The sequence below is a fragment of the Lissotriton vulgaris genome, chromosome 3_1 (genome assembly GCF_964263255.1).
Source record: "Lissotriton vulgaris chromosome 3_1, aLisVul1.2, whole genome shotgun sequence".
In the NCBI taxonomy this organism is placed as follows: domain Eukaryota; kingdom Metazoa; phylum Chordata; class Amphibia; order Caudata; family Salamandridae; genus Lissotriton; species Lissotriton vulgaris.
This window is the reverse complement of record NC_141689.1, coordinates 332,128,471-332,148,757: the sequence shown is the minus strand read 5'-3', so window position 1 is coordinate 332,148,757 and position 20,287 is coordinate 332,128,471. Positions and strand designations below refer to the sequence as shown.

Here is a 20,287-nt window from a genome sequence, read left to right as displayed (position 1 = left end):
GGTGGATGCGGTGGAAGTGGTGGTGGATGCGGTGGAAGTGGTGGATGCGGTGGTGGTGGAAGTGGTGGTGGATGTGGTGGTGGTGGTGGATGTGGCGGTGGTGGATGTGGCGGTGGTGGATGTGGTGGTGGTGGATGTGGTGGTGGATGTGGCGGTGGATATCATGGTGGATGTGGATGTGGAGGTGGATGTGGTGATGGTGGTGGATGTGATGGTGGAGGATGTGATGGTGGAGGATGTGATGTGGATGTGATGGTGGACGTGGTGGTGATGGTGGATGTGATGGTGGACGTGGTGGTGATGGTGGACGTGGTGGTGATGGTGGATGTGGTGGTGGATGTGGTGGTGGTGGAGGTGGTGATGTGGTGGATGTGGTGGTTGTGGATGTGGTGAAAGTGGTGGTGGATGTGGTGGTGGTGGTTGTGGTGGTGGAAGTGGCGGTGGATATCATGGTGGATGTGGAGGTGATGGTGGATATGGAGGTGGATGTGGTGATGGTGGTTGTGGATGTGGTGAAAGTGGTGGTGGATTTGGTGGTGGAAGTGATGGTGGTGGGTATGGTGGATGTGGTGGTGATGGATGAGGTGGGGAATGAGGTGGTGGATGTGGTGGTGAATGAAGTGGTGGATGTGGTGGTGGTGGATGCGGTGGAAGTGGTGGATGTGGTGGTGGATGCAGTGGAAGTGGTGGATGCGGTGGAAGTGGTGGATGTGGATGCGGTGGTAGTGGTGGTGGTGGTGGTGGATGTGGTGGTGGTGGATGTGGTGGTGGTGGTGGATGTGGTGGATGTGGTGGTGGTGGTGGATGTGGTGGATGTGGTGGTGGTGGTGGATGTGGTGGTGGAAGTGGCGGTGGATATCATGGTGGATGTGGAGGTGATGGTGGATATGGAGGTGGATGTGGTGATGGTGGTGGATGTGATGGTGGAGGATGTGATGGTGGACGTGGTGGTGATGGTGGATGTGATGGTGGACGTGGTGGTGATGGTGGATGTGATGGTGGACGTGGTGGTGATGGTGGATGTGGTGGTGATGGTGGATGTGGTGGTGGATGCGGTGGATGTGGTGGTGGTGGATGTGGTGGATGTGGAGGTGATGGTGGATGTGGTGGTGGTGGAGGTGATGGTGGATGTGGTGGTGGTGGTGGATGCGGTGGTGGTGGTGGATGAGGTGGTGATGGTGGATGCGGTGGTGGTTGTGGTGGATGTGATTGGATATGGTGGTGGTGGTGGATGTGGCGGTGGTGGATGTGATGGTGGTGGATGTGGCGGTGGATGTGGAGGTGATGGTGGATGTGGTGGTGGATGTGGTGGTGATGGTGGATGTGGTGGTGATGGTGGATGTGGTGGTGATGGTGGATGTGGTGGTGTATGCGGTGGATGTGGTGGTGGATGCGGTGGATGTGGTGGATGCGGTGGTGGTGGTAGTGGTAAATGGGGTGGTGGTGGTAGTGGATGTGGTGGTGGATGTAGTGGTGGTGGGTGTGGTGGTGGTGGTGGATGTGGTGGTGGTGGATGTCATGGTGGAGGTGATGGTGGATGTGGTGGTGGTGGATGTGGTGGTGATGGTGGATGTGGTGGTGGATGCGGTGGTGGTGGATGTGGTGATGGTGGATGCGGTGGTGGATGGGGTGGTTGTGTATATTGTCTAGAAGCCTTGTATCAGCAGAGCTGGGCATTATTGACATAACAGCAGTGGCACACAGGTCGGTAACATGCACGTGACCTGGTGACCCTGGAGGCGTGAGTGGTAGGACATTGTTACACCCCTACAGTGTGCGTCTATGTGGTGTGTCCTGGTGCGTGTCTGTCCGTGTTCACGTGCATTTATTCTGGGAAGGTCTGTGTGTCTCTGTCAGTCTTTGTTAGAAAATGGTTGAAGGGACATCTGTTGTAGAAGTGTTTGTGTGTTTGCGACTGTTTCCATGTGAATGCGTGCCTGCGGGTGTTTATCATCATCTGTGGGAGTCTCTTTGCAAAACGACTTGTATGTTCGTGTGTATGTGTGCTCGCACGTGCCTGCGTTAATGTGAATGTGCGTGCTATTGTGTGTAGTGTGTGTCTATATGCGTGCGAGTGTGTTTCTCTGTATGTGTCTGTGCGCGCGCGTTTGCACCATTGTGTGCGTGTCCGTGGGCGTGTGTGCGCAGGTAACGGCTTGCTGTGCACACGGTACACACTAGAACAAGTGTTCTCCTGGAGTGTAAAATAAATATGTGTACACTCTTCGCAAATATCCGTCCCGTTTGTCCAAATGAAGCCCGCTATTCGGGTGTATTTTGGGAAAAGGCCGTTTCCTGGACACAGTCTGCAGACGTCTCCCAACAATAGCCCCTTTGCTTTAAAAGAAGACAATGACAGACGCGGGGCTCCCGGACACTTGAGTGCCCGTGGCTTTTAGGTCAATGCGCTTGCGCATTGACCTAAAATGCGCGTGCACACCACCAAATCGCCGTCTGTTCCCTCAGCCGCACTCCTCCCACACCTTTGAAGTGAAGCTTAGCTTCACTTCAAAGGCCCCTGCTGCTTAACACCCTCTCCCCGCTCCGCCCCCTCCCCTGCCCGCCATGTCGCATTTCTCCTCCCCCCTCCCCACAGCAATGCCCTCCGTCTGGTTTTATTTTGTGATTATGAGTCACGATGACAGGCGCCCTGCCCGGCGGTGCGAGGTGTGATGCATCTGCCTATCACCACCCGAGCATCTTATCTGAATACATTCAATCGTGTTCTTGAGCTGTGAGTGTAAAGTAAAGGGCCTCGAGGGAGGGTCTGGTCGCTAGTCCTGCTTGAAGGGGGATGGGCGAACAGCTCGTGCTCTTTATGTTGCCCAGCAAGAGCCTGAAATGCTTCCCGGGTGCTTTGAGGAAGGTTTGGTGATTTGCTGCATTTATATAGCGCCTTCTACCAGATGGTCTGAACGTATGTAATCCTCGGTTGGAGAGTGGTGTGCCTCCCAGGTGATATCATTTTCTTAATTCTACATGGAGATGCATGTAAAAAAGGCGACGACCAGCCACGTTTACCCACGTCAATTACATACTATTGTCTGTCAATAGATTGACCCGTTGTCTGTCGTTGCAGTGAAATAAATTTGGTTCCATAATACACATTTTTTGAAACAGCGGAACTTAAAACTCACTACCTTCACACATTTATGACTACAGTGTCAAAGTCCATTTTTTTACAACGGTACAGCAGAATTGACATGGGAAAAATAGTTTTCTGTCTCAGATTGCACATTGCAAGGACTGTTACACAGGGAAACGTGTCTCTAAAAGTCACATGGCCTCTGTAATGTGATTGTGCCGTTATGCACATTTAGCACATTGCACCCTGGTCTTGGTTTAATCCTTTTTAAAAAAAATAAAACATATATTAATGAAAAATTCAATGGGATGAACCATACATGCAGGTAGAGCAGACTAGAACGTGCTATTTATCACCATTCGCAGCAACATGTTGACCTATATGATGGGAGGTATAGCGCTTCTAGGCACACATCCACCATGACATCCGCCGCCACATCCACCACCGCATCCACCACCACATCCACCGCATCCACCACCACATCCACCGCATCCACCACCACATCCACCATCACCACCACATCCACCATCACATCCACCACCACCACATCCACCACCACCACATCCACCACCACATCCACCATCACATCCACCATCACCTCCACATCCACCGCCACATCCACCACCACATCCACCACCACCACATCCACCACCACCACATCCACCACCACCGCATCCACCACCACCACCGCATCCACCACCACCACACCCACCACCACTACATCCACCACCACATCCACTACAACCACCACCCCATCCACCACTACCACCACCACCGCATCCACATCCACTGCATCCACCACCACCACATCCACCACCACCACCACATCCACCACCACCTCCACCATGACATCCACCGCCACATCCACCACCACATCCACCACCGCCACATCCACCACTACCACATCCACCACTACCACATCCACCACTACATCCACCACCACTACCACATCCACCACTACATCCACCACCACTACCACATCCACCACCACCCACATCCACCACCACCACCACATCCACCACCACTTCCACCACCACCGCATCCACCACCACATTCACCGCATCCACCACCACCACCACCACATCCACCACCACCTCATCCACCACCACCACCACATCCACCACCACATCCACCACCACCACATCCACCACCACCACCACATCCACCACCGCATCCACCACCACCACCACATCCACCACCACATCCACCACCACATCCACCACCGCATCCACCACCGCATCCACCACCACCACATCCACCACACCCACCACCATCACTTCCACCACCACATCCACCACCACATCCACCACCACATCCACCACCACTTTCACCACAACCACCACATCCACCACCCCCACATCCACCACCCCCACATCCACCACATCACCACCACCTCCACATCCACCACCACATCCACCCCCTCATCACCACATCCACCACCACATCCACCACCACCATATCCCCCAGATCCACCACAACCACATCTATATGTGTGTGTGTGTGTGTGTGTGTGTGTGTGTGTGGCTCTGTGTGTGTGTAGGTGCACCCACCACCATCACATCCACCACCACATCCACCATCACCTCCACATCCACCATGACATCCACCACAACCACCAACCCATCCACCACCACCGCATCCACCACCACCACTGCATCCACCAACACCACCACCACCGCATCCACCACCACCGCATCCACCACATCCACCATCACATCCACCACCACATCCACCATCACCTCCACATCCACCATGACATCCACCGCCACATCCACCACCACCACATCCACCACCACCACATCCACCACCACCGCATCCACCACCACTACATCCACCATCACCACATCCACCGCATTCACCACCACCACATCCACTGCATCCACCACCACATCCACCATCACCACCACATCCACCATCACCACCACATCCACCATGACCTCCACATCCACCACCACATCCACCACCACCACATCCACCACCGCCACATCCACCACCACATCCACCACTTCCACCTCCACCGCACCCACCACCACCACCACCACCACATCCACCACCACATCCACCACTTCCACCACCACCACCTCATCCACCACCACCTCATCCACCACCACCACATCCACCACCACCACCGCATCCACCACCACCACATCCACCACCACCACCACATCCACCACCGCATCCACCACCACCACATCCACCACCACATCCACCACACCCACCACCATCACTTCCACCACCACTTTCACCACATCCACAACCTCCACAACCACCACATCCACCACATCACCACCACATCCACCACCTCCACCACCACATCCACCATCACCACCACCACCACATCCACCACCACCATATCCCCCAGATCCACCACTACCACATCTATATATGTGTGTGTGTGTGTGTGTAGATGCAAATGCAATGTTCTTGGATTTTCGTCACAATAAAATACACTGAACATAATCTTCATAAAAGTTATTTACAAACGTTTAAGCTATTGCCATTATAAATTACAATAACTTTTATTTTAGTATTAATTATTTACAAAATTAAAAGCCATTGTTATTTGTAATATCAAGACATCTAAGTCACGTAAATACAACACACATTGCATTACAAATGCTATAGGTGTCACATTTGCAAAAGTTAACACTATTGACATTGTAACTGACAAAGCTATTAATTTTGCTACTTTCAAAACCAACACATAAATAAAAAAAGTGTCATTTACAATACCAATAGCTCAAACTTTCCTAATGCGAAACCTATTGCATTTCCAATGCTTGTTCTAAAGTATGCACATTAGCCCACTGAGCTACATTATTATCCACTGCATTGATGGGTCATGCTCGGGCAACTTGATGACTCACTGAGCAGTTTATGGTAAACTACTACTCGGCAAAGATGCATTCATGCCACTGATTAGGCTATGTACGAACTGAGTTGCAATCCGCCGCTTTAAGTTAACACATTCAGCTTTGTTCTTCTGAAGGACACGTGTTTAACTATCATCTTCCACAAACTCGGTTAACCAAGATAAAAACAAGAGATTAAAGCAGTTTGGCAGAACGTTAAAAGAGCAGCAGAGCTAAAACAACCGAACATCATCTGAATGAACACTTGCCGGTTGAATGGGCCTCTTGTTGTTTGGGTCTCTGCAAATGACTTCCTCCTTTCCTGGCACTTATTGTTTGCAATTATATCTTTCACTTGTGACAGCAGCTCCTGTTGCTTCACCTGTGGCAGCAGCTCCTGTTCTAGAGACTGCCTCCAAATTGTCCAGGGTTGCCACTTTAGTGGTGGAAGAATGTTTTTCTGGGTTGCACATGTGCCAGAAACAGATAAAACAACAGGCTTTGGAGTTGTGCAGAGCAACAATGCTTTGATATTCACTTGTATTTTCAATAGGCATGGTGATGCACATAACATGGACCCTTTTGACGGGTGCGTCTACAGTGAAGTGTTTAGAGAGAATTACTTTGCGAACGTTCTGTTCAAGCTCGGAACTCGTATTTCAAAAAATAGAAATACATTTTTGCTCGACAGAAAACCGTGTGCATTGTTTGCGAGTGGCTACGGGTTGATTTCTGGGGGTGGGGCTGGTGCATATAATTAAAGCTACATGGCACGGCACACTTGAAGTATTTAAGGCATGTCCTGTTCACGCTCGGAACTTGTATTAGTGGGGTCAAAGTTATTTCAACATTTATTAGATAAATGAAATGTTCTCTCGGGAATCATGAAAACAATTAAAGGAAAATAATATAAAAATATACTCGTGGCTATGTACGTTATTATAAAAGCGTGTTAGTAACTTAAGACTTTGTGTCCAAGTGGTCGCATGCCACGGCAATGCCACCACGACCATTTCTAAAATGTACATTTTGATGCTACAAGTCACAGAATGGAACATACGGTTTGGGGAAGAGGTAATGAAAGAGCCTGACGCAAGGTGAGGCACATAACATGGGGCCTCTTGACCAGTGTGTTTACAGTGAAGTGTTTAGAGACAATTGAAAGAGTTCTCCATCGCCAGCCTCGGCCAGACCCACATGGGAGGAGGAATGAGGGGCCATCACATGCCGGAATAGAAAGAAGCGCGAACGCCGATATGATAGCCCACAAAAACATTCAGTGAGTGAAATCACCTGGGAGAGAACCAGGCACCGAAAGGAGGGGCATTTACAACAAGCGCAGCAGCGAAGCCCCAAAAGTGAAACCATTTGTAACCTGACACAACACAGATGGCAGGCTGCGTGCGCTGCTGACTTAGGAGCTGGAGAACAGGGTTCTGATCCTCGGCGTGGGCTGCATTATTTACTTATTAAACAAGGATTGACTTACAAGTAAAGGGACATGATAAAAACAAGCCAGCGCTGGAAGGAAGGAGAAATGCGAGTCACGGCTGGAGGCCGGCCGTGAAAACAATGAGAATTTATATATGATAACGCGCATGCTTTGAAGTGAAGCTTCACTTGTGTGTGAGAGGTGTGGGAGGAGGGCGGCTCGGCTGAGCCAGAGCGCACGCTGGCGGAAGCTTGTGGGGCGGAGCTGCTGGGGAACAGATGGCTGGCGATTTGATGCTGTGCACGAGCATTTCACGGGCACAGCACCAAATCGCCAGCTAGTTAAACTCTGTTTAAGCCCCTTTATATCGAGCTCCCGCTCAATGCGCATGAATGTAAAAATCACCTTCACTAAAAGATGCATCTTTAGATTCTGAGGCATACCAAACTTTATTTTCCCACCTAGTTCCCAGGGCCAGTTATGTTTATAAGATGTTATAAACAAACTTCCGATTCTGTCCTATAGGGAAAAGGTAGCCTTGCAAAAGTGAGAAACAAAATGGGCTGTAATTCACTATCAGGACATGTCTCACACACCAAGGCATGTCCTACCTTTCACTTACACTGCACCCTGCCCACAGAGGTACCTTGGCCCTACCTTAGGGGTGACTGACGTGTAGAAAAGGGAAAGTTTAGGGCCTGGCAAATGGGTGCACTCGCCTAGTCGACATTGCAGTTACAAACTGCATGCAGACTCTGCAGTGGCAGGTCTGAGTTACCTTTTTAGGGCTACTCACGTGGGTGGCACAATCAGTGTTGAAGGCCCACTAGTAGCAGTTGATTTACAGGCCCTGGCACAAGCTGTGCACTTTTCTACGGCTAACAAGTAAATCAAACACCGAATCATGGAAACACCAATCCATAACACAATTTACACAGAAAGCACTTGCACTTTACCACTGATCAGCAGTGAGAAAAGTGCGCAGAAACACTGCCAGCAAAAACAGTTAAAACCGGGATGGCAGAAAGCAAAAACTCTGGGGAAACACGCCAAAAGATGCCAAGTCTAATACCTACATATGTGGAGAAGTGTGGCTCAATGGTTAGAGCGTCAGACCCTGATGCAGAGGTCTGGCCCGGGACCAGGGTTCAATTCCCCGCCTCGGCGGGTCTTGGTCTCAAAATTCCACGGACCTGATCATTCTCGCCTCGGTGCCTATTCCAATCATGGAGTCCCACTCTGCAACTCTGGGCAATAGCTTGCTTAATCTCCACAACGGCCCCCACAACGCTAAGGATTCCTGGCCTCCACCTTGGGGGTGCCCAGGAGTGGACGCCTCACAGGGAAAGCCAGGATGGGTTCCACAGCGGTATTCGTACAAGCGCCTTGAGACCCTTGCGGGTGAGTAGTGCGCTATACAAGTATCAATTTACAATTTATTTATTTACAATCTTTCATTACTTGTCACCTGCTGGTTCTCTGAGAAAGTTTGTTGGCTTAGTTCGCAGACCCATCTCCGGATGTGTTATCGCTTTGGTATCTAGTTCCCAAGGTAGGGAATCTGTAGCTAGATATCTCTGTCAGATGGATAAGTTACTTCCCTTCAGTAATGCTGTATTTGGTAAAGACATGGTCTAGTCACAGATTCTTTACCTCTCCTTCCATCCTCCCCACTCTGCGAACTTCCTCCTGAGGTTCTCCTTTCCATGGCTCTGGTTTCCAGATCAACAAACTTCCTCCAGAATAAGGTTCTCAATTCCTTGGAACTGGTTTCCACCCTGGCGGTTATTCGCGGTGTCCTCTTTGGCCCTGGTTTTCACCAGTGCTGATGGTTCTCTAGTGTTCTGCTTCCAGCGGTTCTTCACTGTGAGTTTTTTACCAGTTCGGATTGTTCTCCAGGCTTCTGCTCAGACAATCAGGTTGCTTATTGGCTTTTTAAAAAATAAAAATAAATAAAAAGGTTGATAATAGAAACCAAATGGAATACCTTCCAATTTCTTTTGAAGATATTTAATCTTCTTTGGCACACTATTTTGATGGCCAGTTTCTATGGGAGCTCCGCATTCTGGCATGGAAGTGTTTGCAGAAGAAACTGACGTCAGCACGTCAGTGGTGGCTCATATGGACTCCGTTGATGTTTTGTGCGGAGACGTCAGTACGGAGTCGCACAACGCCCACCACTGACTCGCAGAGTTATTGCCTCAAACGTTTTCCTGATCCATCCTGGCACCTGTGGAGCAATCACAAGATAGGTAGTCTGCGGCTAGACCATGTCTCTACCAGATAGAGTGTTACCGAAGGTAAGTAACTTATCCTTCAGAAATATATTTATCAGAAATGTCGTTGAATAGCGTTCATCTACTTGAGATTAAAAGTCCCTTTTGATTAGTGCCCAGAAGCGTTTGACAGTATGAGGCACACATATTTATTTCACAACTCTGTACAAAATACAGTTTTTAAAACCATGATAAAAACTTTTTCTTGTTGTTGTAGATTTATTCCTCAGTACTTCTATCTACTCTAAGCAATCTTGTGAGCTTTAGCCAGCACGTGTTTCGTCATATTTGGGGATTATCCCGACAACTTTCTCAAGGCTTAAACAATTGAAACAGCTAACGTTGCAATATTGAAAACAGACCTTGAACCAATCAATAATCATAAACCCTTGAATCAGTGACCCCAGTGTGTAAAAACTCTTCTTGGTGTGAACATTAAACAAGCACAAGTATAAATTGATTCTGCTTTGTGGAAACCCATGCATACAAAACATTGTGCTATGTCTCACAGTACAATTCAATTGGTATAGTAAGTTACAGTATAAGAGTTTACATCATTCTAATTTAGATAACCTGTTTTTCTATGTACTGTTTAAATGAGGTAAAAGTTCTGCCAGAAATAGATATGCGCAGTTAGATCTCCATTAGTGTAGTGTGCATAACTCTAAGGGGGAGTTGTTCTTTATAATCCTTATACCCCAGTGGGAGCGTGTAACTAAACAAGTATCCTTTATGTGAGTGTAGGTAATACTGCCATAGCTTATCTTTGTGTATATCACCTATAAGAAGTAAACAGGTACCTATTAGATTTCCGAAGTCCTTCATATGGTTCTATAATATGAAAGTAAATAAAATTTCAGCCAACAATCTAATGACTCCGAGTAATAAGTAAAAAGAATAATGAACCAGATTGTGCCTATCTCAATTCCGGTTATATTTTCAGCCCAGATAATATGTATACAGCCTCACTGTGTCCCAAAAAAGTGAATAGTGCTGATCTTAATTGATTTTTCAGTAACCCCGTTCTATTACAAGGCAAACATCGGAGAGTCCTTCCTGTAAAGTGACACAAACCGCTATGGTAATAGCCAGCATATTTGAAGGCTACACTTATCAAAAAGATACTCGTTGGTTGTAATAATCACGAAAGCTTACCGAAAGGATAAATCTGTTGCCTGATCTATACGGTGTATAGTGCCCAGAAGCATTTGGAATCCTCTTTTTGTAAAGCAAAATTCGAAAGCCTCACAATTTTTAAATGGCTGATTAATGTTCTATTCTTTTGAATGATAGTGTTTACAGGCCTGTTTCACTTTGGAACAGTAATTCATGGGGGTTGCAGGTGGGGCCCACCAGCACTCATTTTTGGGGACCAGCGCTTACCTTTTATCTGACTTTGACACAGAGCAAAAGAAAGAAAAACACAAAAGGAGGAAGAAGAAAAATGCAGAAAAACTGACAAAAAGAGAAAGAAGTAATTTAAAAATCTGCAGGAGTGAAATAAAGGGCCAAAGAGTGTATGGTGTTGGAAGAAAAAGGCATGATCCGGAATCCAGACTAAGCAACATTGATATTTGGCAATCCCTATATTCGTCCGCACGAGCTACAAATTTTTCCTCAGAAATGAAGGCAGTTATTATTTTACCACTTAAGCACTGCTTTGGAGATAGTCTGCATACTACTGTACCGTCCAAGTACACTTGTAAGAAAAATAATGCACATCTAACCGGCAATAATGTAGGTAAAATAAATGGGGATTAAGTTTGGGTAGTGATGGACATTTAATACCTTGTGGAATCTGAAGGAAAAATGAACGAGACAGATGTTAAATATTAATTCTCAATTATTACTTTCTTCCTTTAGCGCGAACAAAAAAATTAGGCAGTTGCCAACTTGCTTCACATTAATAAAGATATTGCTGGTCAGTTGTGAAGCCCGCACTAGATGAGCAATGCAAAGATGTCATTAGATCTACCCATTAAATGGTAATATGTATTCTCTTAGTAAAAAAATCCAATAATATAGAAGTAGGTTTGTCACATTTAGTATGCTACAACATTAAACCTTAAATTTTCCATTTGCAGTTAATTGCTTTGTACTAAATCGCATTCAAACATAGAGAGCACTCTTTTGGTATTAAAATTGCAAGCTGCTTTTCTGAAATATGACTGCTGCAAGGTTTTTATCCCCGTCTCTTATCCTTGAAGATGAGGAAACATTCTGGTTGTCAGGTGCTGCAGAGCTTTCTCTTTGCTTCTCCTCCCTTCCTCTCTTCTGGAGTATACTTCGTGGGAGTGTTTAATTCAAATTGTGAAAACATCTGTAGGAAAATGGCATTCATGAGAACAATCCACTTCCTTCCTGTACCGGTGTTATCAAATGCTTTCTACTTTGTTACTCATCACTCTCATTCTCCCCCTCTGGGCTGCTGGTGAATTGAATTTGCCTTGTTCTAGAAATTCTGTTAATGTTACATTTGGGGGTAGGCCCAGACATAGTTTTCCTACAGGAGCCTCACCTCAGGGGTTCGGCTTGTGCATTTATAGCGAGAGGTAGATATAAAGTGCTGGGACACGCGGGCTATACGACTGACTCCAGGGGCGTGGCGGTTATTGTCAAGACTGCTTTCCCATTCCGTGTCACACATACCTGGGATGACCCACTAGGCATGTGTGTAGGAGTACAGGGAACGTGGCGTAGGCGCACCTACACTCTCATCTCAGTATATGCACCCCCGAAGCTGCAGGCTACGGCTTTCAAGAAGCTAGCGACCATACTCCTGGACACCTCAGACTCTATTCAGTTGGTGGGTGGAGATTTTAATGACGTAATGGATAAGACCGTAGATAGGTCAGGAACGCCCAGTACCCATGGCTTGCGGACCCCCCTCGCTCAAACAATGTCGGACATAGGCTTAACTGATGTCTGGCGACTGCTATACCCGGACTCCATTGCATATTCCTTCTACTCAGCTGCACACAAGGTATTCTCTAGGCGGGACTATGTATTTATGCACAGGCAGGAGCTAACCATGGAGGACACAGCAGAATACCTGGCGAGGGGTCTCTCAGATCACTCGCCTCTACTAGTATCGCTAGGCTGCTCTAGACATAGAGGAGAGACCTCGTGGCGCCTGGCCGCCTGGGACCTCACGAATAAAACTATACTTAAAGGCATTAGAGCCGACGCCCGGGTCTACTTAGCTGACAATGACGGCTCGGTAGACTCAGCTGTGACCCTCTGGGAAGCGCTGAAGCCGGTAATGAGGGACAGAATAAATGGGAGACTGGGGGAGGAGAAGAGGAGGCAGCAGGAGAAGGTGGGAAACGTCGAGAGAGAAATAGTGGAGCTCGAGAGGGAACACCTCCGTACTAAAAGCATTACAGTGCTGCGTAAACTTCCAGACACCCAGAGGCGATACCGGGAATTGGTCTTAGAAGAGGCAAGAACACAAAACTTGGCAACACTCCATAGATTATATGATGTAGGGGATAAGTCGGGCAAACTTCTAGCGTGGCTTAGCCGTAAAGAGCGAACGGCGAGGTGGGTGGAGGGAGTCAGGGACGACAGGGGAAGGATGGTGTGCACGGACCCTCATATTGAGACACATACGCGGCTACTATGAACGCTTCTATGAAGCCAGACCACTGGGCACATGCGACGACGCCCTACTCTCCCTGACACCGGTCACCCTGCCCGTGGTGGACGCTGCGGCCCTTCCAGCATTAGAGGCTGACATCTCCCTGGAGGAGGTGAAGACCGCCATTTCGGAGCTGAAACCGGGTAAGGTCCCTGGACCGAATGGATTTCCCCCGGAATTCTTTAAGGGTACAGTGGACATACTAGCCCCCCACATGCGAAATCTCTTTACTGAGGCCTACCGTGAAGGAGGCCTGCCGGCTGACCTCGCCATGGCAATCATTGTACCTATACATAAGGAGGGCAAACCTCGAGAGGACTGCGCCTCGTACCGGCCTATCTCCCTATTGAACACGGAGGTGAAGGTCCTCGCCACGGTCTTGGCGCGACGGTTAAAGGCGGTACTGCCTGACCTGATACACCTGGACCAAACTGGTTTCCTGCCGGACCGAGCTACGAAATTCAGTCTCCGGCGCACACATAACTGGCTGCAGGAGGTGCGGGATAGGGAGCTGCCGCATTGGTTCCTCTCCCTAGATGCCGAGAAGGCCTTTGACTCGGTGCATTGGCCGTTCCTAGAGGCGGTGTTGCAAAAATTTGGCCTTGGCCCAAAATTCTGTGCGTGGATACGACTTTTATATACCAGCCCACTTGCCAGAGTGAGAGTCAATGGGAGGCTCTCCCGCATCATTACTATCCAAAGGGGCACCCGTCAGGGTTGTCCCCTATCACCGCTCCTGTTTACACTTACTATTGAAGTGTTGGCGGCCAAGATTAGGCAAAACCACAGGATCTCAGGCTTCCGGGTCGCTGCCGCAGACGTCACGCTGGAAAAAATATCGTTATATGCGGACGATATCCTTCTGTACATCACCAACCCGCGGACTACAGTGCCCGAATTATTCAGAGCGTTGGAGCGCTATGGCTGCCACTTCGGCTATGCCATCAACTGGCGCAAATCTGTCCTCTACGACCCTAGTGGAGGTGCTCGCGTGGAGGTGCTTCCGGATCGACTGGTAGTCTCTGAGGAGGGCTTTCAATGTTTAGGGATCTACGTCACGCTTGACAGGCAACTGTCGCGTCGCAAAAATATAGACAGAATACTCTTGAACTCTGCCTCGGACATGGACCGCTGGCGACGACTCCCCTTGACACTCCTGGGCAGGGCAGCGATGTACAAGATGATCATACTACCTAAGTACCTCTACGCTCTCCAAAACGAGTACTATCTGCTCCCAGACAGCGTACTACGTAAAGCCCATGCTGACCTCCGAGTCGATATATTGTTAGACAGACAGCCGAGAGTAGCGTTGACCACCCTCCAACGACATCAATATAGTGGTGGAATCTCGCTCCCCAACCTTGAAGCCTATTATTGGGCAGAACATGTAACCCCCATTAATGACTGGTTGCACGCCCCGGCAGATCACCCCACGTATGCACTGGAACGGGCCAAACTATCCCCCCATGCTTTGCTAACGTACCTATATGGCAGAACAGCGACGAAGTCGCTGCTCCCGGCCACAAACATCACACTCCGAGCCTGGAGAATGGCCATCAGACGCACAGGCTGGGATAAGCGGCCTACAAGGCAGACCCGCTTTGGCATTGCAAGTGGCTACCTGAGTTGTATAAACTTACCGGGTTTAGGAGATGGGATGATATAGGGATATCCACGATAGGCGACGTAATCGCTAGAGGTGACCTGAAACCCTTTGCGACCTTACAGGCAGAATATGGTTTACACCGAACACAGTTCTATAAATACACCCAACTGCGGCATGCGTGGAGAGCACAGTCCCTGACTTTAGAAGGCCTCCCCGAGTATGCCCCGCTGGAAGGTAGACTGCTACAAGAACGGATACCGAGCAAGGCTGTATCGCTTACATATAAAACACTTACCAATAATATGCTGGTGGACCTTGCGAGCCTTAGAACGACATGGGAGAATGATGTGGGCACACTTGAGGACATAGACTGGGACACAGTTTTAATGCGCCCCAGGGAGGTGGCCATTAAATCCCGGCTTCGTCTAATTCAATATAATGTACTACATAGAACATACTATGATAGAGTGAGACTGTTTAAAATGGGGAGAACCATGGACGCCAAATGCCTACGATGCCAGTGCGAGAGAGGGGATTTTTTCCATACATTGTGGACATGTGATAGAATACAGTCCTACTGACCCTAATCTTTGCAGAACTTAGAGATGTCCTGTCAGTACCATTGGAGCAAGAGCCCAAGCTAGCCATCCTGGGCATGACAAACGATGTTGATCTCCCACGTCCTTTGCTGGTGTTCCTGACCTTGGCGCTGGTGGTGGCAAAACGGGATATTGCAAAGTACTGTGGGGCGGAGACAGTCCCTACTGTGGAGGAGTGGAGGAGAGGGTTGGATCTTTACATGGCAGCAGAGCGTGTGACATACAAGGCCAGGGGCTGCCCGAACAAGTTTAAGAGGGTCTGGTCGAAATGGAGACACTATCACGGGTTGGATGGGGGGTTGGGGGGCATATGACTCATGACTGGTGAGATGGAAAGGGGGTGCGAAGGGGACCGGGGTACTTGTCTTGAATTGAACCTGATGCAACAGGACCCCACTGAGAGTTCAGCATTCTTACAGAAAGGCCTGCCGGGCGGGATGGGAGGTTGGAAACTGAAGGAACTGTATGGTGCCAATGTTATGACTGCGCAGTTAAGTTCTGAACAAGAGATGTTAAGATGATTTTTGCATACACACTATGTTGTTTGTTCAAGGGAAGGGGGGAGGGGGTATTAACAAAAACAAAAAGCAGTCGCTTGAATGGTTCACATGAGTGCCTCCCTCATTAAGCGATTGGTATGTGGAGAATTGGACATTGATATCGCCGGACTGTTTTTGCTGACCATCCTAGGACAGAGCGGAGGACTCCGTGGGTTTACTCTGCAGTGTACTTATGCATACTTTGAAACATGTATGTTAATGTGGATTTCTTCCCATTTGAGCGTCTGCAATAAAAATTATTTGGAGAAAAAAAAAATTACATTTGGGGTGAAACTAAGATGAGGCAGAGGATGCTTGCCATTCTTGTGGATATTGCTGGTTGAGCAGCTCTAGTGCCCACTCATCGCTGTGCATAGCTTTCTTGATATCAGTATGCACCTGCAGCTATTTGTAAATGATGATCTGCTGGCTGAAGAAATGATCCACTAAAAATGCTGTTACTGGGGGCTAACAATTTTGTCTGCTTTTTACCAAATTTGAAAGAATACCAAGTGAAAGCAAGAAGGAATGCATACATACTGAATTTTCAAAAAGCTAAAAAGCAAGAAGTTTAGAAATTAAATTACAAATAAATTATTACCTTTGCACTAAAACTAAGAAGCTGTATTTAGGTCCTGCCATTAAATTCTTCATTAACTATTGTATCCACTTGTTATGTGTTCTTTTTTTTTTTTCCAGGGTCTGTGTCCGCTCTCGTTGTTGGGATGCCTGCATGGTTGTGGATGGAGGAACATCCTTTGAATTTAACGATGGAGCAATAGTTTCTATATTGACAGACAAAGAAGATGCACTATGTACTGTTCTGTTAGATGAATGAAGGAGACTTTCTAATGGATACCGTTCCAGACAGTGTGACATCCATAGTGAAGGATCTAATGGAAAAGCAGGATTTTGTAAATGCTAAAACGTCTCGACCTGCCATTGTGCTATAAAAGATTTTGGGTTATCTTCTCAGGGTTTGCAAGTAATCACAAAGGGGACATTGTATAGCTTTTTCATAATCCGTTGGGAAATTAAAGCACTTAACAATAATGTTCAAAATGAACAATAAAATGTACTGTTGAAACAAGTTAGTGGTTTGGAGATCCACAGTAGCAATGGCGCAGTCATTTCGTGAGTAGCATTAAGCATTCGATAGACACGATCTGATAAAATATACAGTATTACAAACTGTTTTTCAGTATAATTTTGCCCAGATTTTTCTTGGTTCAAAGGTAAACATACTAAGTAGGTGTTACTGTTAGTCTTTCATTTTGTTTTTGGTTATAAATTTTAAGGATTTTTGAGTTTCAAATACTTTTATCAGTTCCCCAATTACAAAATGACAGAGTTTATCTAGTTTTTCTGAACTTAAAACAGTTATGTGGGCATTACTGTATTTTGTTGAGAGTGCGCCCTTGCGCAATGCAGTTTTTTAACACCCAAGTCTGTCTGTAGGGTTGTCAGCATAAATCCATTGGTTTTTTTCTGGTTAGATTTTCCATTTTTTTGCTTAGTAGTTTTGGATCTGAAAATGTTCTCAGTGTTTCAGCTGATCAACGGTTTTCATTAAGGTTACACATAAACGCTTTTTAGTGTTTGACGTTAATGTGCAACTCCATTCACCAAATGTTAATTCTGAATTGGTAGATAAGGCTCAATTTTAAGATTAAGATCATCTGGGAAATACAAAACCATATTTTGAAACAAAATAGAATTTTGGTCGAGGTTTCTTCAACGTGTTATTTTTTGCTTTGCAAGGAGTAACTTATACTGTCCAAATCTGGTCATTTCAGATCAACTAAACATTTTATTGAATGCTAGATTAGGTTTTTCTTTTGGTGCGTTGGTGTTTTACCAAAAAGAATAAAAAATGTACTTATCTTCGATAACACTTTTTCTGGTAGATACTCCATCTGCATTCAGATTCCTCACCTTTTGAATGTCCCTGGTGCTAAACTGAATTCTGAAACTTTTCCAAAAGTTCTTCCATGCTATTCAGAGGTGCTGGTTCCAAATTGTTTGCATAAGCATTGCAGCCCTGGCATCATTGACATAAATGAAGTCCTAAAACACCCACTCTGATGTTGGTTCCCATCCATTTGTTTCTCACACAAACAAGGTAAAAGGATTTGGCCGGCAGCAACTCTATGGAGGTGCAGTGCAACAAAACGATCTGGAGTCTCATTAACCTGGTCCATGACCATATTTCAGATGGAATATCCACCAGAAAGAACATTACAGAAGGTAAGTAACTTTTTCCTCCGATTGATACATTTGCCTACAGATTGTTCTCCTTTTGAATGGAATATCAAGTAGTAATCCCACATGTAGGAGGGATTTGAAGAGATTGTCAAAAAAGAAGGCCTGAAAGACCAAACAAGCTAAACGTTCGTCCCATCGCACTTCCAAGTATAAGTACTAATGCTTATCAAAAATATGAAGATGCCCATGTTACAGGTTTCGGCCACAGGAACTCCCTTTTCTCATGTCAAGGTCTTAAGAATGTGCCCTTATGCAGACATGCGGTTCCTTATGTGCTAGGGCATAACACATTTTTTATACGTAAGATGATCTACCACAGTAAGGTTTTCTTCTGATGGATACATCTAACCACAGAGTCCTCATCTTGTGAATATCCCCAGGCGCCAGACTGGTTCCTGAAAAATTCAAAGCAGTGCTCCTTTATGCCGGTAAATGGTGCAGTGTGACTCCTCATCCATGCTGTCCTTTCTATTTTTTGCCTTTAGACTCCAATCTGTAGCTATGCTCTTTTTTTCCAGTGTGCAAGTGATATCAAGCCTTGTAGGAACTGTTGCAAGCCAATGTCTGTGTCAGATCCCTATGAGGCGTGCCTTTAGTGCTTGGGTTTGTTGCACAATACAAAGGCCTGCAATGACTGTGCCCAAATGAACCCAAAAGTCACCTAAGATCACGAGGCAAAGGTCTACATGGCAAAGTAACTTAAGGCTCCATTAAAGTCCTGCCCCGAGTTGAGGATCCTGAGGCAAATCTTACTTAATATCGAATTCTCCAAGCAGAACTGGCCAATTCCTGCCACTGTTCGGAAAAGGCAGAAGAGGTGGGTAATCGTGTTATTGGTCTTATTCTGGATGAAAGGAACCAACTCCATCTCTCGTTCCGATGCACCCTAAATTCCCAGGGTCCTTTGGTGACCTCGCAGCAAGTGGAAGCCTTCCGTGAAGCTATTCTGCACATCTTTGGCTTACTTCTGGTTCTCACTGCCACATCTGCGGGCAGGGTCATCCAGTCAGATTTCCACTGGTGGGATTCAATCTTAGTGCTGTGTGGACCCCTTAAATTCACTTTGGGCTTTGAAACTGCATTGAGCTTAGCACCGCAAACCGCATCAGTGCCGACTGGACCAGCTTATCTGAGTCTGCTTGACCAAGGCTGTCCCAGAACTTGACATTCCTCAACATATTGAGAACTCATCACACTTCGACATTATCCCGTTACCACGTGTCTGTGTTCCTACATTGCACCAGCTTTTTGGCTCCGTCTCTGATCAAAACCAGCCTTATGGAGATGATAGTGGAGGAGGGATGAGAAAGGCCTTGGCCCTCTTAAGAGGATGACTGCTATATGCACTTACATGGTAATGATACAAGGCTGCACTGCCCCCCGGTCAGTCGACTGAGAAGTACTTTCTTTACCATAGTACTTTCTGAACTGCTGGGGTTCTTGACCTTCACCGCCACACTATGTAGGTTAAAAGAGAGGTCTTACTGCCTGGCTATGCACTGCCCAAACCTCTTTTGCCTTATAATGGAGCCCTGACAGACATACTATTAGGCACTTGGGCTAAGCCATGCTCTGGCCCCCACAGTCAACCCACCGGTTTCTCATAACAATATTCCTGCTCCAGGCGACCCAGATTTTCTGACCCAGCATCTAATGCTTTATATCTTGCTGGTGGAGGCAGCCACCAGAATAGATCGCCATCCGGTGTTGGGCTCTGACGTTTGCACTTTGTTATTGTAGAAGTCTTTGTAGTCACAAGATAGGTGACTCCTCCTTTGGCTAGTAGTGCGCATGGGCATCAACTCCATCTCCAGATTGTTTTCGCCATAAAGGGTGATGATGGAGTTAGTAAGAAAGATGTCCATGTGTAATGTATCTAAGTAAGATGGTACTGCAACATATATAGGTATCCGGGGAGGCGGGTGGGCGTATAAGAATCTACAGCTCTACATGCCAAGAACAGATGCATACTGGTAAGTAGCATTTACCGTTC

General features: G+C 47.1%; 1 protein-coding gene across 3 annotated transcripts in view; it reads left to right on the top strand.

The window, feature by feature from the left end:
* The window catches only part of NADK2 (NAD kinase 2, mitochondrial), a 1,068,394-nt gene extending 1,050,473 nt beyond the window's left edge, over positions 1-17,921 (top strand). For all 3 annotated transcript variants that reach the window (XM_086960538.1, XM_086960539.1, XM_086960537.1), the window contains one exon: positions 16,729-17,921. In XM_086960538.1, coding sequence (XP_086816664.1) covers positions 16,729-16,867 — 139 coding nt within the window. In that variant the 3' untranslated portion in view covers positions 16,868-17,921. The remainder of the gene's footprint in view (positions 1-16,728) is intronic.
* The last annotated feature ends 2,366 nt before the right edge of the window (positions 17,922-20,287 follow it).